Source organism: Nicotiana tabacum, chromosome 9 (genome assembly GCF_000715075.1).
Source record: "Nicotiana tabacum cultivar K326 chromosome 9, ASM71507v2, whole genome shotgun sequence".
NCBI classification, from domain to species: domain Eukaryota; kingdom Viridiplantae; phylum Streptophyta; class Magnoliopsida; order Solanales; family Solanaceae; genus Nicotiana; species Nicotiana tabacum.
Window position 1 is genome coordinate 66,389,528 of NC_134088.1, and position 27,279 is coordinate 66,416,806.

Sequence of the window (27,279 nt, forward strand, 5' to 3'; positions counted from 1 at the left end):
ACCTAAAGAAAATAGGTAAATAAATTTTTATTATAATATAATATAAGAAAAACTCCCTTTCTTGTTGTGTACACTTGGGCTAGAGCAACCCAAGTACGTAACAAAGTCAACAATGTTAATTTTCCAAAATGGGCTATTCACTGAACTCCTGATCGTCAATCTAGGAGAAAGGACGTCTCCAAAGCCCACCTGCAAACTCATGATCCAACTGAGTCGGGCTGTATTGTGTTAAAGAAAAGCCCATTTACAAAAAAGACGTTGGCGGTCGCTATTTGGGAAGTAATTGCTTAGACTAGTAGTTCAATTTCTTTTTCCTTACTATAATGTTCCGTGCTTGAATAAGAAATTCAAAGACTCTCGTAAGCTCTGCAAAATGAACACCGAATCAGAGAAAGACCAATTCCTGAAGGAGTTTGGAAGTGATTATGGCTATCCGAATGCCCCCAAGAACATTGATGAAATTAGAGCTACCGAATTTAAGCGCTTAAACAGTAAGATTTCCCTTTTTCACCTTCCTTTGCGAATTTGGATAATAACAAGAAGATGATTATCATAATTATTTCGAATTTTAAAGTTTCCACTTTGTTCTATATATTGACGTTGACTATTTACATTCTTTTGTAGGTACGGTATACTTGGATCATGCTGGAGCCACTCTTTATTCTGAGTCTCAAATGGAAGCTATTTTTAAGGACCTCAACTATACTGTTTATGGAAATCCTCGTAAGCTTTTTTTCCAACTTTCTACTGGAGGTTCCCTAATATAGCGTTGGATTCCGCATTTATTTACTCCAATAAAAATTTGACCGTTTATTTAACTGTTCCTTTAATTCCTTAATTCTGTGAAAAACAATAGATAGCCAGAGCAGTTGCAGTTTGGCTAGCGAGGACATTGTTGCGAAAGCACGCCAACAGGTAAACAGCTTCTCTTGCACAATTTATTTTTGCTGATAAATCCTACTATCTCTGCTTCCAAAATCAGTCCACAATACTTTGCACATATGCCTTGATGTTTGCTATATAAGTAATTGATATGATCAGAATGTTAAGCAATCATATCATAAGCACCACAATGTTGTGGAGATGTGTTAATTCTTAAAAAAATCACATGTTTTTCAATGTCAAGTCAGTTTAACGAGAGCCACTAAATTCTTTTTTCCCATATGTTCTCTCATATTCAGTGTTTCACATGTGATACGTTGCTGTTGTTTTACTTTCTTTTACCATTGCATCACGGCTCTGCTCAGGTTCTTAATTTCTTCAATGCATCACCAAGAGAATATAGCTGTATATTCACTTCTGGGGCAACGTCTGCATTAAAGCTTGTTGGGGAGACCTTCCCCTGGAGCAGTCAAAGCAGTTTTATGTACTCAATGGAGAATCATAACAGCGTCCTGGGGATTAGGGAGTATCCTAAATGGAATAAACCTTTTCATCAAATTTTATCATGCAGAGTTCTGATGTATTAATTTTCTCAGAAAGCTTTCTTCTTTGGTTGTATATTCAGTTGCTTAATCTGCAGTACTCATTCCTTCTTCAAATGCTACTCTTTTTCACTGAACGTACTGATCCACTGTATCAAAGGCTCTTGAAGATTTCATAAAAATTCAGCATTTTCTAGTCCCACCTCTTGCTGCTGAAGTAAGGTGTAGAATTTATACTGTTCATCTAATGGATATTGTTATACATGTTTCTGGCTGTACTTCCAAGGAAAACTCTTATACTTGACCGATCCCATTTCTATCTAACCAGCCACAAAAATTCTAGGCTTGTTCTTAAAATAAGCCCAAAACTCAGAGGACCCAATTCATCTCTCTAATTTTATGTACTTTTATCTATGTGTTAATAATTCAGTTCATACAGATAACTTATTAAGCCAGAAAAATGAAAGGGAGAAAGGAGAAAGGTATTACACAGCGTGAAGAGTTGGCAGAAACAGTTGTGTTGTTGAAGATTTTTCATGACTTTTAATTTGGTTCATCTTACAGTTTGTGTTTCTCAAGTATCCTTTTCCTTAAGAGTTACTAGATATGCTCTCAGTAAAGGAGCTGCTGCTTTTGCAGTTGACATTGAAGAGAGCACACATCTTGGTGAATCAGAAAGCCCCAAGTCTAACTTAAAACTAACACTGCATCACGTTCAGAGAAGAAGTGAAGGTGGAGAACTGAAAGAAGGGATGACAGGTAGCTTCTTAATCCGAGATTCAGCCAACTTCCCTTGGAAACTAGGTTGTATGATAGTTGCATCAACTTCTACTTTCCAAGCCCCTCCATCCACCAAGTCTATAAAGGTAGTTAGCACCTTCAACTCAAATTTGATATAGTCAGAGTTCATGAGATCCCATCAATCAAGAGAGCCTATATGTCCTTATACCAGTTAGGTGGAGTATCTATTTCTTTTTGTGATATTTTATCAGATGCACTGGAAGTGAACTAGAAGATGCTTCAATATTGAGGCACATATTTCCAATGTCTTCATCAGTTTCGACTTGTTGTATTTGAAATTGTCTTCTTCTTGTTACAGGTAATGCATACAACTTGTTTGCATTCCCCTCAGAATGCAATTTTTCAGGTCGAAAATTCGACCCTTACCTGGTTAAGATTATCAAGGAAGAGTCTGAAAGAATCTTAGGAAGCTCCCAGTATGGCAGGTAAAAGTATTAAAAGCCTCGCTGCTAAAGTTCTTACATTTATCTTAATAGTATAAGATATTCTTTTTCCCCTCTGCTTGTAGGTTTTTACTTCCATATGAGGGTCAGGGATGTCTTTAGAAAATAGACCTTACTTCACTTTCAAGCGTGGTTGAGAATAGAATTTTTAATGCCTCAAACATTTACTAAAAACGATATCTATTTTTCATGTTGGTTCAAAACACTCTTCACTTCTTTATTGGCTTAACTATGGGTATTTCAAATGATGTTGATATGTTTGTCTTCCAAAAAGTTAAAACATGGGCCAGTAACTACTAACTAGTCTGTCATTCTTAGGTATAACTGGGCATTCAGTCAGGGCTTTGACTAGTTTGACTTAAATATCTAATCATCGACCTTCTGTCCACTGTATGTGCTATATTGTTCTCATTAGCTGACAAGCTTGTTCTTATGTCTTCAATAAGATTTTATTTCTCCATCATTGAGTTGGTTGTATACATATGCGCAGACGTTAATTCTCTTTTCTGAATACAGAGGTTGCTGGTTGGTTCTGATAGATGCTGCTAAAGGATGTGCTACCGATCCGCCAGATTTATCAAAGTTTAAAGCGGACTTTGTTGTCTTCTCGTTCTACAAGGTACTTATATTTGATACCTGCTGTTTAAAGATTACATGAACATACACAATATATCCCGGAGCTTGAAAAGATTTTTTATGTTTCTTGTTTAGTTATTCGGCTACCCGACTGGCCTTGGAGCACTCATTGTTCGAAATGGTAAGCAGCTAAATAAGAAGGCCAATATTTCTTGTGTGTTTCCTCACTTATTCTTGTTTACCAGTTTTCTTCTTCTTGTAATTTAGTTCTCTCTTGTCTCCCTCTCTGCCTCTATCCTTTTGCTTCTCTGTCTATGGAGAGAATCTTGGGTGGAAAGGATGGCAGAGATGCCTAGGTTTTCTTGTGGAAAATCTAAAATTTCCTTCTTTTTTTTAATTTATGAAACAAGATCTATCATATCCCCACCCCTAGTTCTCCCCCTCCCCCCCCACACCACCGTTTCTTCATTGTGAAAATTAGCAAAATTTCCTGATCTCCCTCTATTGATCAGATGCTGCTAAGCTGATGAAGAAGACCTACTTTAGTGGAGGTTTGTTCTTAGTGCCTTGTCTTATTATGATTATTATAGTTGATTCCTCCAGCACTTTTAAGTTAGCTTGGATTCTTGTAGGCACGGTGGCTGCAGCTATTGCTGACATTGACTTTGTCAAAAGAAGAGAAGGTGTAGAGGAATTTTTTGAGGATGGAACCATCTCGTTCTTGAGCATAGCAGCAATTCAACATGGCTTCAGAATAATGAATATGTTAACAACATCTTCAATTTCCCGGTAAGTGAGAGCTTACTTCTTTCTTTTCTCCGGATAAGGTGAGAGCTTACTTCTTTTGTGGTGAATAGATTCTGAAATTGAATAATGATCAGATTATATTGAGATTGGACATTTTTGCTGTCATTACGCCTGAACAGAGACACTATATTGTTGCGCACTCTTGACTAGATTTATTGCAAGCTTTCTTGTTTATAGTTGATCTTTCTATGATTCATCCTGGTGAGTGAATCCTGCTAATCTTATTTGATTAATCCTGTTCATCTACTTTTTGGATATTGTTAACCTTTTATATTTTGATTACATAGATATTGTTAAGCTTTATATCTAAGTGTTACTACAAATATTGAAACAAGTCAATTTTTGCTTTAGCTGTTAGGCTAATTAACTCTTGCGTGACTAAGAAAACTTTGTTAAATGCTTACTCAATTTGAGGACCTCAAATATCCAGTTTTTAGTTTGTCTCTGTTTGACTTGTCTGATAAGTTGTTCTTTGTTTAGAGGATATATAGGCACAGTTCTCAGTATTAGTTTCTGTTGGCAGAGAAACTAGTTGTTCCTTTCTGAATCATCTAATTCACTGCCAACAGAAAACTTACAAAGAATTTTACCAATATGCTGTTAGAAATAGTTCTGCTTAATTCTTGTAACTATCTCTTTCTCTATTATTTATGGAAACTGTTGCCTCATTTCTTTCTCTCTCCCTCTCTTTGAAGTTTGAGCAGAATGAAAATAAAAAAAGGTTCTGAAATGTGCTATTCTATCCTGCAAGGCATACAGCATCACTTGCAGCATATGTGAGGAATAAGCTTTTGGCGCTGAAGCATGAAAATGGAGAATTTGTTTGCACTCTTTATGGGGTAAATATATTGAGCATAGCATTCTCGTGACTAGGTTCATATGTTTTTATAATGTGGTTGGAATTTTGATCTCATTCTACTTATCAAGTGCAATATGTAATGATGTTTCAGAAAGTCCTCCTGAATTCACATGAAAATATTTCTTTGATCTGGTGTTTTTATGTCCTAGGCAAATTTGGTTGCTGCACAATGATGCAATAATTTTGCTTTTAGTACTAGAAATAGATAGAGAGAATGTTTAATGGCTCCTCATTAGAAATATGAACATGTGAATAGAAACTAATTAATGGCCTGCTAAATTTGAGGAAACTAGTTAAAAACTTGCTTGAGTTAACAAAGGGTCTGGCATTTTAAAGTGACCCAAGGAAAATCTTTAGCTTTGTTTAATCTTGGGGAACCTACTATAGATATAGTTTCAGGGCAACCATCAAATTAACATTTCTTGATTTTTAGTCCCCTTAAATGTGTTGGAACTATGCATTTGATATGCTATAACAAGATTAAATAGTTTAGAGGGCTTATAAAAGCTCGTTAGTTTTCTTCTAATCGACCATGCGGTTGAGCATATAAGCAAGTATTGCCACAATCATGTCTCTAATCTAGGGCTTTCTGGTTTTTGAAAATCTATAGTTGCCGAGATTGGATCTGAGTAAGTGCTTTTGCAATTAATTTTGGTTTAAAAGATTCCAAAAGGTTTGAAATTTGCAGCCAAACAGTGTCAAGAATAGGGTCACTTGAGTTCTGCACTATACTTTTTTTTTTTTTTTGATAAAGTAATAATTTTATTAATGAAGGAGAGAACCCCATATAGAAGTAAATAGTTTTTTATAACCGTTTTTGTGAGAAAGCACGGGGAAAAAAATATTATTGATGTGTTTAAATATAATACAAGGACCCCTATTTATAACAATACACAATACATACACTAATCCTATTCTATGTGGGACTATACTTATTTACAATTATATTAACTATGTTACACTCTCCCTCAAGCCGGTGCATATAGATCATATGTACCGAGTTTGTTACATATTTACTAATACGAGGACCAGTGAGGGACCTAGTAAAAATATCTGCATGCTGATCATTCGATTTCACAAACTTTGTAGCAATATCTCCTAAAGAGTATCTGTGACAGTCAATTTCAATGTGTTTAGTTCTCTCATGGAACATCGGATTTGATGCAATATGAAGGGCAACTTGATTATCACACAAGTTCCATCTGGCTGATTTCACCAAATTTCAACTCCTTGAGCAACTGTTTGATCCAATCTAGCTCACATGCTGTCATAGTCATTGCTCGATATTCTGCTTCTGCACTAAATCGAGCAACCACATTCTGTTTCTTACTCTTCCAAGACACCAAATTACCTCCTACTAAAACACAATATCCAGATGTAGAATATCTATTAGAAGGTAATCCTACTCCATCAACATCAGAGTATCCAACGATTTGCTCATGACCTCGATCCTCAAACAATAGCCCTTTGCCTGGAGCTGACTTTACATATCGAAGAATGCGGACAACTGCATCCCAATGACTATCACAGGGAAAATCCATAAACTGACTTACAACACTCACAAGAAAGGAAATGTCAAGTCTAGTCACTGTGAGGTTAATTTACCAACCAGCCGCCTATATCTTGCAGGATCGCTAAGCGGCTCCCCCTGTCCTGGCAGAAGATTAGAATTCGGATCCATCGGAGTGTCAACAGGTCTACAGCCTGTTAATTCCCGTCTGCTCAAGAATGTCTAAGGCGTACTTCCGTTGTGAGATCACAATGCCTGAGCTAGACTGAGCGACCTCAATACCCAAAAAATACTTTAATATGTCCAGATCCTTTGTCTGAGAATGCCGAAAGAGATGCTGCTTCAATTTAGTAATATCATCCTTATCACTGGCGGTAATAACAATATTGTCAACATAAACTACTAGATAAATACATATATTTGAAGCAGAATGCCGACAAAACACAAAGTGATGTCATGTTAAACTCCTGGATAACTGTGATCAGCTTCAGTAGATTGCATGATAGCTTCTTCTGCTATATTTTTCCTCGAGTACGTTTTCAAATCAAGCCTATCCAAACGCCCAATTTTCTCCTCTTGAATTCTTTCTCCAATTTAACTTTTCCCTATGACAATGTCATCAAGAGGTTCAGTAATGGAAATAGGTAGAATCACCTTTTCCTCCTTACTGCTCTCCCCCGAAGAGGTGATAAGGTAATACTGAAATAGGTTCAAATTCTCAAAAGGTAGTCATCAAGAGGTTCAGTAATGGAAATAGGTAGAATCACCTTTTCCTCCCTACTGCTCTCCCCCGAAGAGGTGATAAGGTAATACTGAAATAGGCTCAAATTCTCAAAAGGTAACATCCATGCTAACAAAAGATCTCTTAGAGGGAGGATGGTAACATTTGTAACATTTCTGTGTCGAAGAATACCAGGTGAAAACACACTTTATAACTCTAGGATCAAGTTTCCCAGGATTCCTAGTGTGGACAAAGCAAACACATCCAAACACCTTCGGAGGAACAATATATTCATTCTTACTCTTTAAAGCTTCCAGAGGACTTGAAAATTGAGGGTTTTAAGTGGCATTATATTGATAAGATAGGCAACTACTGGAATAGCATCGCCCTAGTAAGGTTTTGGTAGATCATGGTGAACATAAAAGATCTTGCTAGTTCTAACAAATGCCTATTTTTTCTTTCAGCGATTCCATTTTGTGCACTAGTGTAAGGACTACTAGTCTGATGGATTATCCCATTGGACTCCAAATAAGCACCATATCTTTTATCCATGTATTCGTTGCCATTGTCAGTTCTTAAGATTTTTATTTGGCATCAAATTGAGTATAAATCATCCTATGAAATGACTGAAAATAAGAGAAAACTTCACTTTTGCCTTTAACAAATATACCCAAGTCATCCTAGTGCAACAATCAATAAAAGTAATAAACCATCGGCTACCAGAAGAAAAAAAACAATCTGGGTAGGACCCCATACATCAGAATGAATAGTCATAAATGGAGTTGTGCTTCTATTATCACTCACAGGATAAGAATTTCTAGTATGCTTGGCATATTCATACGCATCACAGAACAAAGATTCAAATTGAGTCCTTGAAAACAAATCGGGATATAACTTCTTCAAAACAAAGAATGATGGGTGTCCTAACCGTCTATGCTGTTGTATTATTTCTTGGTTGACATCCTTACTTTTCCCAAAAAAGGCTTGACTAGAGTTTTAAATTCCATCTATAATATACAAGTCATCGCTCAATCTACCACTGCCAATCCTTTTCCCTGTTTGAAGATCCTGAAAAATATAATGATCGGGAAAGAACTCGATTTTATAGTTTAGAGTTTTGGTGATGGCACTGACAGATAAACGATTGACAGGGAACTCAGGGACATGGAGAGCACGAATGATAGTTTAATATTAGGAGTACAAACGACAAAAGCTGTTCCAGAGATAGGTGTTAAAGAACCATGGGCTATTTGATATTATCTCTTTTGAGACACGGAGAATAGTTTTGAATGCCTTTAGAAGAGCCTGTTATGTGTCTATTTGCACCAGAATCAACAATACAAGAATTAAGATGAGCAGCAAAGGCAGCACTTGATTGCACATAATTGGATGTGACAACATTAACAGAGTGAAGTTTGGCTAGGAGGTGACAGAAAAACTAAATTTCATCCGAAGACAAAATTTCTCCCGAATTCGTGTCCTTGAATGTCTCCGTATTTCTGCCCAATTAGGAAAAAATCTGAAGATAGGGCAGGCCGATCCACTTCTGCATTTCTGCAAGAGGCTGTTTTCACAGCTTGAACCCGTGACCTCCTGGTCACATGGCAGCAACTTTACCGGTTACGCTAAGGCTCCCCTTTAGAAAATTGTAGAAAAATAATCTGCCTCGCTGGAAACCAAATCTGTCTCGAAGGAACCTTATCTCCGGTGAACGAATAAATCAAAACTGGTAGGGATAGGCTTGGAATGTTCCAGCGACTCCAATAAGAAAAGAAAATTCCAAAAAAGAAAAAACTGACCAGAAGGGGTTTGTGTTGCGGACATCCACCAAGAGAGAAAACTCGATCTCTTTGATAAAAACGGAACCCTAGTGCTGCGAGGGAGATAACTTACCTAAAAAAGGCAGCAATGACTCTTATACCATGTAGATTTTAAGAAGAAGAAAAGGCTTCTTATATTTCTGTGTGTGTTTACATCCCATGAGCAAGGAAATTTATACAAAGCTCCTAATGTTAATTAAGGAAATAAAATAAATCTATACAATTAGTCCAACTATCAAATAAAATCAAATCTCCTAAATATAATCAAATTTCCTGAAGCCAAGCTAATTAACAATCTCCTAAATATTATCAAATCTCATGAAATCATGCTAATTAACAGAATCAGAGGTGAAGGGAAGTTTCCATTAGATCAAACACCAACACATTCTTATGCATTTGATTGATCCTATAGATGTTGCAAATTTGGTAGGTAATATAGAATTGTTGGCTTCCACAATTCCTGTCCAAAGGCGATTCGTGTACAACTGAATCATGTTGGGTTGCTTTTGTTTGTTGATTTTCATTTTTTTTACTTCTTCTTTGGTATTCTTTCGTAGTCTCTGAATTGTCTCTGATTTTTTGTTGTAATATTGTGCTATCATTCAGAAGGTGACTATGATAATATGATTTTTATCTCAGTTACTATCTAGTGAAATGGGTCCTACGGTTTCATTCAACATGAAAAGACCAGATGGAACATGGTATGGATATCGTGAGGTGGAAAAATTGGCAACCTTGGCAGGAATTCAACTGCGGGTAAGAGTTCAAAGGCCATATTGTCTATGAAGTATGACTTTTATTCTGTTACACTTGGGTATGATATGGTTGCTACTTTATACTCTTGAAACATATCCTCAGAGCAGCTTGATACTGCTGTTTCTGGTACAATGTCCTACTTTCGTTTGTTACCTTTTGTCCATGTCAAGGAGGACGACATTACATCCAAGAGGTGCTTTTTATGATTTATCATTCGTCTTCACGTGTATCTGAATTCTTATGCTTTTGCTTTGTGAAGTTTTCTAGTTAAACTTCTGTTAGTTTGTTATTTGCTAGTTTGGTCCTTCAGATGTATGCGTCACTTACTCTTTTAATCGCCTTCACCACTGTTAGATGTGTGAACTGCTACATTTAGGGTTGTTTTTCAGTGCTCAGTTATTGCCCTCCACAATACCTGCAATCTTTTGTACTTTTTGGAATGAGCAGATAATCTCAACATGTAGTGGTAACTTTTGACTATGGAAGACCAAATAAGGGATGACTTGCATCCATACTAACATGATGAGGTTGCTGTGTCTTTGTTACGTTAAGCTCTCGTCACAGAAATACTGTGTTATTTGCGGTTAATGAACCAATAATTTCAGATTTCTTTTGTACATTTGGTAATCTTCTCTAAGCTTTTTGATGTTACTCCTCATCCCAATTAAGGTTACCCAGCTTTGGCCTGAGAAATGTTTAAGAGTAAAGTTTATATGACATGACTTTGGTCGAGAAGTATCTAAAACAAGAGGTTGAATGTGAAAAAATGGAGTAGGTCGGTGAAAAATGTAAGCTCAAGTTTGAAATAATAGAAAGTAATAACAAATCTTCTTAGCTGGAATTGTCAAAGAAATGGGTAAATTATTTGAGAATGCCCATAAAGAATTGTCTATCTTAAAGGGATGGAGGATTATACATCACAACTGGTGAAATTGTAATTGTATATCTCAGATATTTAACCCTGTTATATGATATGAGTAAACTCTTGCTTCTTTTTGCTTGTATTTTGTAGACAGGATGTTTCTGCAATCCTGGTGCTTGTGCTAAATATCTTGGTTTGTCACACTTGGATCTTCTTTCAAACATTGAGGTACGTGTTTCCTTTCCCCTATTTTATTTGTTGTATGGCTTCTGTTGCATGCAGAAAGTGACCACCATAGGTAACAAGTTCAATTATGATTTCATTTAGGCTGGGCATGTGTGCTGGGATGATCGTGATATTTTACATGGAAAACCAACTGGAGCTATCAGAGTATCTTTTGGGTACATGTCAACATTTGAAGATGTTATGGTAAGGGGCCCCACCACTCCCAACTCACCTCAAAATGAAAGGTGGTTCTATATATTTATTTATTTATTATTATTATTATTATTATTATTTTTATTTTTATTTTTTATTTTTTTGCAGTACGATGTTGTCTCCTTGTATGGTCTTGGGTAGTGCTCACTTCACGAGCTAGATTTGAAGGTTGAGTTAGGCCTAAGATCTATTTTCTGAACATGGTATCGAAGCCTCTAAGATTTTGGTAGACTCAAATAGCTTCCTCCACTGGAGAGTAGTGCCAGCTTTTTTCTTCTTCCTTTCGGTGTCTGTGCCACTTCTCTCTTTGGCTGTTCTGGTGCCACTATCTCTCCTGCAACCAGCGCTGCTATTTTCTACATCTAGTGGTGCCCTCTTTTATGAATTTCTTGTCATTGTTCTACCAATTCAGGTTACGCTGATAGTGTCTTAGAGATATGCAATACCGCATCTCTTTTCGGTGATTGAGAATAGATTTTTATCCGTGTAGTGCAAGAAACACCTTCTTTTCCTGTGCAGTTATTCACGACGTTTTGTGGGGAAGATTTCAAATACCGCTTTTCCTTTTATTGATTGTGCACTATTCCAGCGAGATTTCGACGTCAACTTTTATGTTACAACATAAGTAAACTCAAGTTGGTTTTACTACTTTGAGTTGAAGGTGCTTTCTTAGATGTGTCTAGATACATACATGTCAGACTTATTGTACTTAGAAGATTTGAATAAGAAAAATCTTGTAAAATAGTCTTATAGGATACTTTGAAATATAATATATTTAGTTATGAAATAGTTTCTTACCTTATTAGCATAAAAATAGATTACCTATCCAGTGTTTTAAAAGGCGTTTTCGGGGCGAACCCCGTGGCGAGCCCTGGGGCGAGGCGCACCAAAAATGCCCCGAGACGATTGTGTGGGGCGAAAATCTCGAGAGGCGTACGCCCAGCAATTCGGGGCGTACACTCGGGCTTTGAGGCGCGTTTTTGTAGTGAGGCGTAAGCCCCAGAGAAAAATTAAAATAAAATTGGCTGAATAAGTCCTTCATATATTACCCAAATTCTCAAAAGTCAGCTTATAATTACTCAAAAGTTTTAAAAAGGAACTGAAATATTAAATTTAAAAGTTTTTTTATTAATAGAACCCCTAATTTATGGTCTTTCCCAATTCTTTATCTTGTTCGCTAGTCTGCTACTATCTCCCAAAAGCAACGAATGCTCAACTTTTATTTTTTTTACAAATACAAAGAAAACCCCATTCTCCTTCATATTAGCAAGTTCAAAGTTCAAATTGCAGGTTAGTCATCTTTTTGTTCCTCCATGTAGAAAACTTTATTCTTTCAACTCAAGTTACTTGTGCCTGTAAGTAGCGTATAATGGATTGTTTTGACTAATTTTTTGTGGGGATGAAACACACCTATATATTATTTTTCACATATTTATAGTTTTCTTCAATTTTTATGCAATTTTACCTATTTATCAATATTTACTGTAATTATATTATTTTATGAAATATTAAAAATTGAATACCCATAGGGCTTACGCCCTGTGCCTCGGGGCTTACGCTTCGCTGAGACATATGTAAAACGCCTCGCCTTACGCCCACGCCTTTTAAAACAGTGTACCTATCTAATTGTACGTAATGTAAGATCTCCTATATAAGGAGCATATCTTGTATATTGTTGCTTAGTCAAGTCAATGAGAAGTTTTTCCTATTTGAACATGACATCAAAGCCAGACAATCCCTACTCTTGGTTGACCCCTACACATATAAACATCATTATTAAGCTCTAGTCGCAAATATTCACACTAAAGTTAACAGTATCGAGACATAATGCAAGGCAAATTACATGCAAAAACATGGATTTTTAGCCAAACATCACTTAGTCAAGTCAATGAGAAGTTTTTCCTATTTGAACATGACATCAAAGCCCGACAATCCCTATTCTTGGTTTGCCCAACCCACTGTTATATTCTACATGCTCCAACTGTCCGTCCTGGGCATGCAGGTAAGGGGAGGGCAAGGGTGTTGGGATGTCCTACATTGGTTACTTAACCCAAAAAAAAAAGGTCCCACATTAGTTGAGGAAATGTGCTCGTCTTCTTGTATGGTTGTGGGCAATCCTTACTTCGTAAGCTAATTGAGTTAGGCCCAACATCCGTTTCCTCAAGAGAGAGAGAGTAAGGCTAAGAAATAGCTTAATGGTCACAAAGAACAAGGGACAACTTCCGGATTTTTATTTTCATTAAGCTATTAGACGGGCAAGCAGAAAATCGAAAGGAATAAAGGACTACAACAAGATGAACTTTTTTGTTCTTCAAGTTTCTGTCTGAAAGAGCAACTTCTGGTCAAGAACTAGAGCAATCATTCGGATAGCTTGACTATATTGTTGTACTCCAAACCCATGGTTCCCATCACCACGAAGTATGGTCAAGAAAAAGCTAAATTGTTGAAAAACGGAAAATGGTTGTGTTTTTTTTTAATTTACAATTCCCTGTTCTGTTGTTTTGTTCTAGATATTGCTAGGTAGAAGTTTCAATTTCTATGAAGTTTCTGGTTATTGCCTCAATGGTTGATTGAGGAACTACTCTCTGCTCTGGATGTTCCTTTGGAAGTTAGTCCTTTCCCCTCCCTCATTTTCTTGCACTTGTCTTTGCAGAAGTTTGTCAACTTCGTGGAAAATAATTTTGTAATATTATCATCTAATTGGTCTGCGTTTCATCCAAGCTCCATCTCTCCACCAGTTGAAGGTTAATTTTTTTCACCCTTCTACTATTCGGCATGCATTAAATATACATGTTGATTTGGCTTTTTGTAGACCAGAAGTTGATTTAAGTGTGATAGTTTGTCATTTTAATATCATAAAAGATAGTGTTTGGACTTGTTTTGTGAACCTATCCATGTCATTGACCAATTGCAGGAATTGGAAAAGCCGCTGCACGGCATTTCCTCACATCTATTACTGTCTATCCAATAAAGTCCTGCGCGGGATTTAGTGTGAATCAGTGGCCTCTAACATCTACTGGTAGCTATTCTACTGTATCTCATTGGATAATTGAGTTGGTTAATAATCATGCCATTACATATGGATTTGTCAAAGTTAGATATTGTCCGTATTAATTGCACATAGGAAATGTGCTCCTCCACATTTTCTTTAGAATATAAGTAATTTTGAATTTCATGGTGTCATTATTACATAGTTATCCTTGTTTCTTTCACTATGAAATGCAGGGTTATTGTATGACCGTGAATGGATTCTCAAGAGCACAACTGGTGAAATTCTTACCCAAAAGAAGGTAGAATACTTTATAAGTCACAGCATGTGTATTGATGCCTGTTATCCATGTGCAAAACCATGGTGAAAATACCCTCTTCCACCTATTATAACTGGATTTAGGAAAGTGGAATTGTTGCCTATCATTTGATTTACCCATCCTTCGAAATGTCGTGGTCTTAACCTTGTTAATCCTCTAGACAAGCCTGACAAATAATGACTCTTTTTCACAAAGTACTATGTAACTTCTTAACTTGGGTTGCGTGCATTAGAATTGACAGGGTGTGGATGGCCTGTCGGTTTTTTCCGAACCTCCCTATTGAATTTGTTTATTTTGTCTATTTTCTTCTAATTTGATTTATTCACAGTTCATAAAGTGTCAACTCCCTTGAATAACTGCTTGTTCTCTCTGAATGTCAAAATCCTATTTGCTCCCATGTTTCACTACTAACTTTTATCCGTCTTGATTTCTCCACTCCATCTTTTAGCCAAAAAAAAGGCAGCCCGGTGCACGAAGCATCCCGCGTTCACGCAGGGTCGGGAAAAGTGCCGCGCCCCAAGGGTGATGTAGGCAGCCTACCCTGATGCAAGCATCAATGTCCGATTCCACGGCTCGAACCCGTGAACCTATAGGTCATATGGAGACAACTTTACCATTGCTCCGGGGCTCTCCTTCATCCATTTTTTAGCCAGTCATCTCTAATTTGTTATCTTGTTTTATTTTTCTTAAAAACATTTCAAAATATAATTTATCTTTACTTTTTAGCAATCTGTATTCAACTTGAATAATTTGCAAGTGTCCATGCTCTCGATTGTGCTATGATCTCTACTTTAATATTTAGACACTTTATTTTGTAAGAGAAGCAAGTAACTACTGTAAGCTTGTATACTAGAATCAAAGATAATGAACGATTAGTCAATGTTTACTGGCTATTGCATCTTAACTATTATCCCTGATACAGGGTTGATTTCTTCTGCATCAACATCTAAGACAGGTGTATTTGCATTCTAGGTTCCAGAAATGTGCTATATTACCACGCTGATTGATCTCAATTTGGGAAAACTGTTTGTAGAGTCACCTCGTTGCAAGGAGAAATTGCAGATTGAACTCAAATCCAACTCACTTGCCACTGGAAGAGATGAAATGGATATCCAGAGTCATAGGTTTGAGCTCCATCTTCACTTTTGCCTTATGTTATTTAAGGCTTGATAAACAAGCTTGCTACCTCTTGGTATCATTTAAGTAGTTAAGACAGAAATCACATGAATCAGTTTTTAGAGCTTTATAACTCAACAGAGAGATTCCTATATAGCAGTCAAAGAAATTTCAACAAGCCTTATGTACGTAGGTATACAACGACATAGATACAATCTTATGTTTTTTTTAAATAATCGTGGTGTTCGAGCCAGCTTGCGCGTACCTCGACTAATTCTACGGGTACCTGCTACCTCCCACTAGCACAAGTGCTTCCTACCCGCATAGGTATTGGGTAACTCTGAAAGTCTGGACCAAAATAAGGTCATCGAAAATTTGCAAAAGAACCGAAATAGAGTGTAAAAAATAAAAAGGAACCAAATTAGGTATAGCGCATGGTATGCATGCGCTATATGTGTTTGTGCTAATGTCCCGAGTTAATGGTGGCCGCGGCCCGATTGTTTTTAAAAAATTATTATATAGCGCATTAGGAACATGCGCTATACAAATATGCATTACGGGCAGTGGCCAGGTTGATATCTGGAGGATACATTGGCTTATAAATGATAATGGCTAGTAAGGTATTGAATAGAACCTCTACAAAAGAATTAAAAGAGCATCTCACAATAGGTATAATGCTTATAATTCTGTACAAAGTGAATCTAAGGGAACAAACTTTGTCTTCATTGTCTAGATCTTTAAAAGAGAGTAATCAGAATAAAATCATTAAAGAAAAACAAAAATAAACCAATATTTAATATAACATTTCCCATGGAGAAGGGACCCATTATTTCCACAAATTAATCAATTGTCAGCAGTTAATTTAATCATTCTTATTCCGATAATCTCTGTAATATATAAATTTTTTTCTTTTACGGTCACCAAGGTGGCTATGCAGACTATGAGGGTGTTTGGATTGACTTTTTTTTTTTTTTAGTTTTTGTGGTATTTGACAATGATAAAAAATGCTTAATAGTACTTACTTTTAGACTTGAAAAGTACAAAAATAAACCAAAAGCCAAAAGTTGGGTATTACCAACTTATGGCTTTTTTTTTTGAAAAGGTAACATCTGTGTGTATTAATTATAAGCAATAGGTATAATGCTTATAATTCTGTACAAAGTGATTCTAAGGGAACAAACTTTGTCTTCATTGTCTAGATCTTTAAAAGAGAGTAATCAGAATAAAATCATTAAAGAAAAAAAAATATAAACCAATATCTAATATAACATTCCCCATGGAGAAGGGACCCATTATTTCCACAAATTAATCAATTGTCAGCAGTTAATTTAATCATTTTTATTCCGATAATCTCTGTAATATATAATTTTTTTCTTTTACGGTCACCAAGGTGGCTATGCAGACTATGAGGGTGTTTGGATTGACTTATTTTTTTTTTATAGTTTTTGTGGTATTTGACAATGATAAAAAATGCTTAAAAGTACTTACTTTTAGACATGAAAAGTACAAAAATAAGCCAAAAGCCAAAAGCCAAAAGCCAAAAGTTGGGTATTACCAACTTATGGCTTTTTTTTTTTTGAGAAGGTAACATTTGTGTGTATTAATATATAACAGTACATAGGTTGTACTGAAACTATATTTACAAGAGAACAAAAGGAAAGACTACTGAACTACAGTCCTAGCAGTATTCTAAAACTTCTAGGATTGATACAGTATCTTCTGGCCACTTCTGTTTACACCAAAAATAAAAAAGAACTCAATTCATTTTGATCTTCTGCACTGAATTGTTACTGTCCTAAAAACATCTAGAGTTCCTCTCCTTCCAGATTGTCCACCATATACATGTAGGAACAGTCCTCCATCTATCTGTGCTTCCAGCTCCAGTTCCAGCTTTATCCCAATTAGTAAGCACTTCAGTAATCTTAGAGGGCATTGTCCATTAGATACCTCTGAGATTAATGAATATCTTCCATAGTTGATTGTAATCCTGCAGTGTAAAAATAGATGGCTAACTGTCTCAGCTGTTTCCCCACATAGAAAGCACCTAGAGCACAGTGGGATCCCTCTCTTTATGAGATTATCCTGGGTCAGAACTGCCTCCTTTGCTAGTAACCAAGTGAAACAGATACCTTGTAAGGTATCTTTACTTTCCAGATATGCTTCCATGGCCAATTAGTAATCTGTAGGTTAGTGTGATTAAGCATCTTGTTTGCAGCATTCACCTTATAGATGCCTCTGTTGTGGCCCTTCCACCATAGTGAATCCCTTGCCTCTGTTGTGGCCCTTCCGCCATAGTGAATCCCTTCCATTCTGAAGGCCTTTGAAGACTTCCAGTTGCTTGTACAACTCAGTCAATCTAGTCAGTTCCCAATCATTCAGCATTCTTCTAAGTATCAGATCCCAACCTTGAGGAGTCCACATTTTAGCTATTGTCTTTTGTTGGTGTTGAGCTAAGCCATACATATCAGGGAAGAGTTCCAACAAACTTCCAGATCCCAACCAATTATCCTTCCAGAAGGAAGTTTTGGTGCCATTTTCCACTTTGATGTATGATTGGCTCTTCACTGTAGGCCAAAGTGTTATGATATATCTCCATAAGCTAACCCCATATGTAGTGTTGACTTCCTTTGAAACCCAGTTGTTTTCTTCTCCATACTCAGCTTTAATGACATTACTCCATAAGGTTTGAGGTTCTTGAGAGAATCTCCATAACCACTTCATCTTAAGGGCCTTGCGTTGATTCTTCAAATTTCTGATGCCTAGCCCACCTTTGTCTTTGCCAATAATGAGAGATTTCTATTTCACTAAGTGAAACCCCCTTTTTTCTTTGTTTCCTTGCCAAAAGAAAGATCTTCTGAGCCTATCCAATCTCTGAATGACACTTTAGGGATGGGAAAGAGTGACATCATATAAGTAGGAAGTGAGTCAAGTACTGAAGTGATCAGAATCAGTCTTTCTCCCATAGATAGATACTGTGCTTTCCATCTGGATAACTTCTTCTCACATTTTTCAATAACTGTGTTCCATAGACTTAGCACCTAAAGGCATGCCAAGATAGATAGCAGGAAGAGATCCTACTGCACCTCCCAGAATTAGTGACAGTTGCTCCATCTCAGGTACTACATTAATTGGGGAAAGGTGGCTCTTTTTCCAATTGATGTGGGGTCCCGAGATACCTTCAAACAAAACCAGGATAATTCTCAAATACCTCAATTGCTCCTCTTTTGCATCACAAAAAATTAGGGTGTCATGAAGATGTGTAATCTCCAGGTTGTTGTTTCCAATCCTTCTACCTCAAAGCCATTCATCCATTGATTTTTGCAGTTTTGACCATATTGTTCAGACCCTCCATAATTATTATGAAAAGAAAAAGAGATAGGGGATCTCCTTGTCTTAAACCTCTGTGCGAAGGGAAGAAGCCTTCAGGGGACCCATTAATAAGAATAGAGAATTTTTCTGAAGAAATACAAGCACTCGCCAAGTTGATCCATTTCTTCCCAAAACCCATTAGTTCCAACATTTTCGGCAAGAATCTCCAATTGACATGATCGTATGCTTTCTCGTCTAATTTACACATAATTCTTGGCTTTTTTTGTTTGGTTCTTGAATCTACTGCTTTATTAGCTATTAGAACAACATCCATCATTTGTCTTCCTTTGATAAAAGCCATCTGTTATGCATCCACCAGTTTATCTATCACCCTTTTGAGTCTCTCTGTTAGAGCCTTTGAAAGCAGCGTATAAAAGCTGTCTATTAAACTTATAGGCCTAAAATCCCTTAATTCCTTGGCTCCAGTCTTCTTAGGAATCAAGGCAATGTATGTTGCATTGAAACTCCTTTCAACCAATTATTGAGAGTGGAAATTATGAAAAGCCTCCATAATATCTTGCTTTAGAACATACCAACATTTGATAAAGAAACCCATTGTGTAGCCATCAGGCCCTGGAGCCTTATCTACTGCACATAGCTTCAGACATGTCAAAACTTCTTGTTCCTCAAAGTTGCTTTGTAAAAGCTCCTTTTCTTCTTCTGATATTGTGGGACAGTTATCAAAGTTAAGTTCAGGTCTTCATTCCATAGCCTCTGTATAAAGATTCTTGTAGAATTCAATGATCTCAGACTTGATTTTCCCTGGTTCCTTAATTGTTTCATCATTCACCACTAGTTGATCAATGTTGTTGCATCTCTTATGTGCATTAGCAGTTTGGTGAAAGAATTTAGTGTTTTTGTTTCCTTACTTAAGCCGAAGAGCCGTGGATCTTTGCCTCCATACAATTTCTTCATTTTTCAGGTGTTCCTCATATTCCATGAGGATAGATGCCTTCCTCACAGATTCCTCCTCTGTTAATACTCTTGTTTCTTGTATAGAATCAAAGACTGCCAGTTGTTTTAGTAGGTTGGATCTTTGTACCCCCAAATTTCCCTGGCTACATCAGCTCCATTCTTTGAGCTTGCCCTTTAGAGCTTTAAATTTGCATGCTAATATATAGTCTGGCCTCCCATAGAATTCAAATGATGTCCACCATTCTCTGATCCTGTCTACAAACCCTTCGGTGTTCAGCCACTAATTATCAAACTTAAAGTAGGATTTGGGTTGCTCTCAAGAACCACATTGTAATGAGACTGGAACATGGTCTGATATCAGTCTTTGGAGGAGAACCTGTTTTATGTTCCTGAATCTGTCATCCGAATCTTCTGAAAATTGGATTCTATCAATTCTGGATGCAATGACCTGGTTGTCTCCTTTGAACCAAGTAAAGGTTCCCCCTTCTAATTGGAGATCAATAAGCTCCCCCTTCTAATTGGAGATCAATAAGCTCCATGTCTTCTATAAAATCTGAGAACTCCACCATAGCTCTAGATCTTTTATTACAATTCCTTTTTTTCAGAAGGAAATCTAGTGACATTGAAATCACTACACACAGCCCAAGGCCCTTCCATCAATCCTCTTACTGCTCCTATTTCCTCCTAAACAGCTCTCCTTTCAATGTTGCAATTAGGAGCATATACTCCTGTGACATGACATGTGAAATTCTGCAAAAGAGCCTTGAATTTACATGTCAGAGTGTAGGCTCCAATCTATAGCACCTCTCCTCTCCAAACTCTACAATCCCATAGCATTGCAATACCCCCTCTGGTACCACTAGCTTCGAGGCATGCATACCTCACCCATCTCCCTCCCCAAATCTGACTAATAACCTCCTTTATATCCCCCTCTAATTTTGTTTCCTGAAAGCGAATAATATCTGCCTTCCACTCCAATACTAAACTTTTTATAATTCTCCTTTTAGCCAAATCGTTCAAACCCCTAATATTCCATGATACTCAATTGATCATCATAATTCAATAGCTGGCAGGTGGTTCCCCCTACTTCTTTTTCCATTACTGTTGAACTTGACATCAAAAGAAACTAAATCTTTCAACTCTTTCTTACCTTTGAATCTAATCTTTTTGACTTTTGATTCCGGTTCCATCATTCTAATTTGTCTGCAGCTATCGATTTGCAAAAGAAGCTCCAAAGCTTCTTCTTCTTCGTGACCCTCGAAAATCCACCCCAAACATCTTACTCAACCTGAGTAAATTCTGGTGCACCCTACGTGTTGCATTCATCTCTTTTTCTGGGAGTGAATTGTGATGCTGAACTGAGATCAGAATAACATCTTCGACTCCCCAATCTTCACCATTAATCTCTGTGTTGAATTGGCTCAATTGTTGTTGTTGCCCAGGTTCGTCCCTTGGCTGGTCTTCCCCCACTTTGATTATGGCCATAGCATCTTCTACCTTTTCTTCCTGCATCCCTGCCCCAATTTCTTCTTCTGCCCGCATGCAGATTATCGAATTCAGAGCGTAACTACTAATTCTTTCGATTGTCTCGAAGTTTAGTGGTTGACTGCTTAGATATTCCTTCTGGTTCGAGTAAGTAGTTTCCCCCGGTTCTTCTAAACAGGAGTCGATCCTTTTATCTTTTGTGGGTCTTAGTTGAAAGTCATTAAAAATGACTTAGGCCCCGAAAAATCTGGCCCAATTGGAATTACAGAGCCAGTGTTGGGTTCACTAGATGAGCCCAATAATTTCCCTTCCCCCAATCCATCTGCATGCCTAGCATGTGCTTTCTCATTTATTTTAAAACGAGTGTCATTACGCCCCACGTGGTCCACAACTGTCTGACTGTCCTGCTCCCCTACTACGTAGGGAGTCTTTGCCTATGGTTTTTCAGAAGCTTCGACCCATTGTATTCTCCGTTGGTCTTCATCATCTCCGACTTCTCCGGCGTCCCTAATTCAAAACGAGTCTGTTTTTCCGCCCAGATTGGGATAAAAGTTTTTACCCCGTTTCTCTCAATGGTAAACTCAGAGGGTATATTCCGTCCATCACTTGCTATTTCAATCCTAGCCCATTTCAGATGATTCCTAAATTCCGTCTCTTCCTCGGTAGCTATCCACCCACCGCATAAATCTCCAATTTCTATGCAAAGGCACTGCCATGGCTCTGATCCAGGTGGTCTTGACTGAAACGGAGTTGGGTATACATCCAGCAATGGGATTCCACCATTCCAGGTAAAAACCATGTTTCTTCCATCTCCATTCTCCTTGGATGATCTGCTCAGCCATGTTCCTGTTTGGGAATTCGAAAAGATACAAATTTCCAGTCATGTCGTACATATTCACCCCCAAATACTTTGCTCCATGAGGCAGAGACCCATCTCCTGATATCTGCTAAAGTGCGTCTCTCCTTTACTTCCTTCCCAAAATATCCAATGATGCATCTTTTCAAAAGTCTAGTGTCCGTAGTTCCGCAATCTTTATATCTCCATTTAATGAGTTACCATTTACTCCACATGGAGAGTTGGATTGCCATTTACTCTCTTGGACTGCTTTGGCATATGGGTAGTTCGCTTCAGTAACTCTGGGTGGTACTGGGATATTCAATTGAGAGTCGCATTTAATAAAACTTTCTATCTTGAATGCTACATCCTTCCATCCTGCATTTATGACTGACTCAGGTATGGTAATAACTGATCTAGCTACCCCCTGTAGTGACAAGATACTCATATACCTTCCGTGTTCATTGTACTTCCTGGTACAGAAGTATTCTGAAATCTTGTCTTTTGTTTTCCATCTCCTTAACATATTCTTTTGGTCTTTCGAGGCCTCTTTGAGTACAAAACAGATCCATTCCATAATCTTTTTGCTCATTGTTGATCGTCTCATCATGTTTCAACTTTTCTCCACCCAGTCAAACCTTGTGATGTGTCTTTGTTGGATACCATCTGGTAATGTCAAAGGATTTGAAACCAGCATTAAAATAGATTCTGCCTTCCCCCATTACAAGTTTTGTTTCCTGCTATAAGAACAATAAAGGGTGTTGAAGTAGTAGTCTTCACAGTGGGTGAAAACTAATATAGGAAGAATTTTAAGAAGAAAAGGTTAATTTCCGGCGAAAGAGTCCACCGGAAAAGGTTGTTCTACAGTCCTAGAAAGTAGGAGAGAGAAAGATCCCGGGATCCGTGTCTGGAAGCATTACCTTCCATACACCTGTCCGTGTCTATGAAGTTTACAACACATTATCTCAACTTATGGCTTTTCTTTTAGCTTATAAGCTACTTTTTAAAAGCCAATCCAAACACCCTCTATATGTTGTACATGATGTTGATTTTATTTAATTAAATTAATTAAGAAAAAAAGTATTTTTTGTCCTATCTACTTGGATAAAAGGAACATAAGACATCATATTTGAGTGAAATTATTGGAATTACAATAAGAATAGACCGATGAATGTTTTCCCTTTTGGTATCCTAGTGTTCCACATACAGAAAGCTTCAGTTTTGTCACATTTGAAAGATGTAACTGGAGTGAATTTCAACAAGAATAAATAAATAAAAAGTATTTCCTGTATTTTAATATGCTCTAACACCACCGAAAGAAACTTTGATGTTGTCTATGGTGTAGTTTAAGTGCAAGTAACATTTAATTAAAGCATGTTGGTTAATACAGGACAAAGTATAAATATTTTTAGTTCTAGGAAAGAATTGAAATCGTCTTAGGTCTTTATCAAAACGTGCTCGGTCTTTTGTTCTCGTTCTCCCAAATGGATATTGATTTGGATGGATTTCCAAAAGAATTAACATCAAATTGTTAGATTTTTGAAAAACTATTTTAAAGCCATCTTATTTATATGCATTTTGTAAGATAAATAGTTAAAATATTATTAGGAGTGGTCAGCATACTCTTCAATGTGCTTTTATTGTGAAAAGAAACAACATATGAGTCGACAAGCTAGTGATGTTATTTGTCAATTGCTATCACTTACAAGAAGCCAATGTATCCTCAAGTGTCAACTCGTTCATTGCTCGTAATGCATATTTGTATATCGCATGTTCCTAACGCGCTATATAACTTCAGCCAAAAAAGGGTGATGGCCATTAACCCAGGACGTTAGCTCAAACACAACAGTGCATGCATATCATGCGCTATACCTAGTTCAGTTCCTTTTTCTGACACTCTATTTCAGTTCTTTTGCAAATTTTCGACCCTATTTTGGTTCCGGACTCGTAACTCTGTCCACCAAGGCGTTGATAGAAGGGAAGAAATCACCTAGTGTTTTTGTCTATGCTGGGATTTGAACCTGAGGCCTTATGGTTCTCAACCCACTTCAGTGACCACTAGGCCACACTCTTGGGTGTAGATACACTCTTATATTGTAGCTAGATCTTACTAACTTGTAGGAGCAGCTATGTTTTCTCAGACTATCATACAAGGTCATATGTATAAGGTCCAATTATCTTTCTTTCTTGAGTTTTGAATTGTTCCCACAACACTAAAATTTGTAGCTCGAAACTTAAGTTGTTGATCTTCTTTGTGTTAAACTATGTGACTGTCTATCTTATCTGACTTAAACAACACTGTCTCGCAGTTTCATCTTGGGTGTGCAATAAGTAATTGGTTCTTTCACATTTACTTGTTTTTTAATTAGAAAGGAAAAGTTTCATTAAGATAGCATGGTATATGTACAGTAGAAAAAGTTAGAAAAAGTAGTGCTCCTTAATTTTGCTCTAAAATTTGTGAAAAACTTTGTTGATGGGTGTGCATGCGAGCGTCACCCACACACTTAGATTTTGTGGTGCCAAAGATGGTTGTGTATATGCATCATACTTGTGTAAGTTCTGCTGGTGAAAGACCAGTCCAGTTGCCTTAGTGAAGCATGTGAAGCTTATAAATATTAACTGCATTTTGTGCCTTTCAAAAATAATTTTTTAATGGTGGTGTATGGGCCAGCTTGCGTGCACCTCTACTATTCCACTGGGTAGTAGCTATCTCCCACCAGCACAGGTATATTGGGTAACTCTGTCCAATAGGGCGTAGGCAGATAAGAAGAAATCAATTTATGTTTTTTGTCTCTGCTGAGATTTGAATCCTCATCTCCAAGAAACCCACTTCATTGACGACGAGGCCACACCCTTGAGTGTGTTTTCCTTTCAAAGCTTATCTCATTGTTTCCTTGTAATCGGAGACTATGGTTATGTTCTTTGGCATAGGCGTCTAATTAAAACAAAGTTGGTATATTTCTTTATCTAAGCAAAGATATTGTTTATGGGAACTAACTGTTTTTAAACCTATTGCTGATTGTCGAGCTTCAAACTTCAATTTATTGGTTCCAAAGTAGATTGTATCCGTTATTGCTTATCACTTTAAATTGTGATTCCATCATTTGCTTTATTATACTCGCCAAAAGACAATATCAAGAGAAAAAGAAACTAAAATTAGAGCGAACAATGTTTTGAAAAGGATGTCCATTGTTTTAGTCTGGCATGTTCCAAAAATAGCTAACTGCTATTGTAGTTCTGGTGGAAATGAATTAGCAGTATTATAGCTATGTAAGCGCTGCTCTCTGTTTAGTGTTCACCACATAAAAATCGACAAGAAGATTGTGGTTCATGAATTATAATTACGTTAGTGGTGCTTTTGAATCAGCAGCATTATAGTAACACTCAATTGTTTTTCATGTCTTTTTGATTTAAGTAGATATGAAGTCCAAAGTTATAACAATGAGGTTGATATCTGGTTCAGCAATGCAATTGGTCGACCTTGCACTCTGTTAAGGAGTTCAGGTTCCCAAAGTTACTCATGCATAAATAAGAATGGGAGTCCTGGCATGTGCAGGGATGTTGGTGCTAGATTGAATTTCGTCAATGAAGCCCAGTTTCTGCTGGTATCTGAAGAAAGCATAGCTGACCTCAACTCTAGGCTGAAATCAAGTATGTCTTTCTCATCTTCTCCCTTTCTTAATAGAGAGCAATCTTTCTGTATGGTATTAAACTCTTCTGGAATAGGACTATATGGAAATTAGAGATTGCACCCAATACAATTAGTCCATTTGAGGATGTTCCTGTAAGCTGAATGCATAATAACTTTTAAACCATGTCTATACAATGATAAGTGGAATAACTTCTGTTCACTGGATACTGCTGGTTTGCCTTACTTGAAATTAAGTTAGACGAGGTGGTGTTTTCTCTCTTTAGAGGAGACTAGTATTCGAAACGTTTACCTCTAGTAGCATGGCTGCTAATTGGATTTGCTGTCCGTTCAGTACCTTTTATAGTCCACAATACGTGAATTTGTTTCTAGATAAGTCACTCGTGTCGCATAATTCCTCTGGTGGTGGTTAGTGATTTTACAAGGATGGAGATTAAGAGAGGTGAATGTATGAAGCAAATAGGTCTATCAAAAACTTAATTCAACCTTTGTTTTTTGGGTTTAGATGGACGAAAGAGCACTGGTGGACAAGCAGTTCAAGTTGGTGCAATGAGATTTCGGCCCAATCTTGTAGCATCTGGTGGTGAACCATATGCAGAAGATCGGTGGAGGCATCTAAATATTGGGGGCAAATATTTTACGGTGAGTTCTAGCTCTCATAAAATCAAGATTTGAAAACATGCAGTGACTATAGACATTTCTGTCCTAACATTGTGACAAAATAATCTTGTGACAAACCATTCAGCATCTGATGTTGATGTTCTTACATGTCTAGAGACAATTCCTCTACTTCTAAAGAAACTGTGGTGAGGAAAGAAAGCTTGTCACTAAGTAGTCAATGATCATAATTTTCTCAACACTTCCAGGGCTATGCAGCTCTCAGTTTGCACCTCTTTCTTTATCTTTCTTCTTTTAGTTTTATTAAAAAATAAAAGTTTTTCATGTGTTCACATGCCTAGATACATCAGTAGATACTTGTGTAAATACGCAATTGTTGGCACCCACTGATTTTGTTAAGTGCAGTCATTGGGTGGTTGCAACCGTTGTCAGATGATCAATATAAATCCAGAGGCTGGGGAGGTGCAGAGGTTGAGTGAACCTTTGGCAACTTTAGCAGGCTACAGGAGAGCAAAGGTTAGAACCCACCTAAAACGAAGAAAAACCAAAAGAAATGCAGCATGTTTATTTAATTGAGTTAATTACTTCTTACCATGTATTCCTTGCAAACAGGGGAAAATATTGTTTGGCATACTACTAAGATATGAGAATAATACGAAAACCAAGTCGGATGCATGGCTTCGTGTAGGAGAACAAATATTCTCAAATGGAGATAGCAATTGATTACTTTCTTTGAAGTCTCTATTTGGGACTTGTAAGTAGTCACGACAGAGGTTACAAGTGTTGAATGTGGTGAAGAAGCGGCAGAAACACTTCCTCTTGGCATGTCAATACATCAAATTGTACTTTATTGTTCTCTGTATGTAAATGAGTATGTACTTCTAAAAGAACTCTCTTATATCTTAATTCTTTGTAACCAATGTAATTACGAACTAATAACTAATGGTAAGGTTTATGTTCATATTCA

General features: G+C 37.1%; 1 protein-coding gene across 2 annotated transcripts; it reads left to right on the forward strand.

The window, feature by feature from the left end:
* Positions 1 to 301: 301 nt before the first annotated feature.
* LOC107762786 (molybdenum cofactor sulfurase) lies at positions 302 to 27,279 on the forward strand. Of its 2 annotated transcripts, none has more exons than XM_016581169.2 (22): positions 302 to 491; positions 625 to 723; positions 857 to 915; positions 1,248 to 1,408; positions 2,029 to 2,183; positions 2,524 to 2,650; positions 3,185 to 3,287; positions 3,380 to 3,425; positions 3,757 to 3,795; positions 3,877 to 4,033; positions 4,803 to 4,890; positions 9,601 to 9,717; positions 10,730 to 10,807; positions 10,907 to 11,008; positions 13,671 to 13,761; positions 13,932 to 14,036; positions 14,243 to 14,307; positions 15,298 to 15,449; positions 25,464 to 25,696; positions 26,200 to 26,336; positions 26,718 to 26,828; positions 26,925 to 27,279. In XM_016581169.2, exons 1-22 carry the CDS (start codon positions 374 to 376, stop codon positions 27,033 to 27,035), a joined length of 2,454 nt encoding a protein of 817 aa, XP_016436655.1. In that variant the 5' UTR covers positions 302 to 373; the 3' UTR covers positions 27,036 to 27,279. The 2 variants fall into 2 exon arrangements, with proteins under 2 accessions (XP_016436655.1, XP_016436656.1); XM_016581170.2 differs by having other exon boundaries at positions 25,602 to 25,696.

Bases quoted from the DNA above. Each gene is read 5' to 3' on its own strand.
- LOC107762786 (XM_016581169.2), top strand. From the start codon at position 374: ATGAACACCGAATCAGAGAAAGACCAATTCCTGAAGGAGTTTGGAAGT. The intron at 3,426-3,756 runs GTAAGCAGCTAA...TCTATTGATCAG, and splicing joins AGCACTCATTGTTCGAAATG to ATGCTGCTAAGCTGATGAAG. The intron at 14,037-14,242 runs GTAGCTATTCTA...TATGAAATGCAG, and splicing joins GTGGCCTCTAACATCTACTG to GGTTATTGTATGACCGTGAA.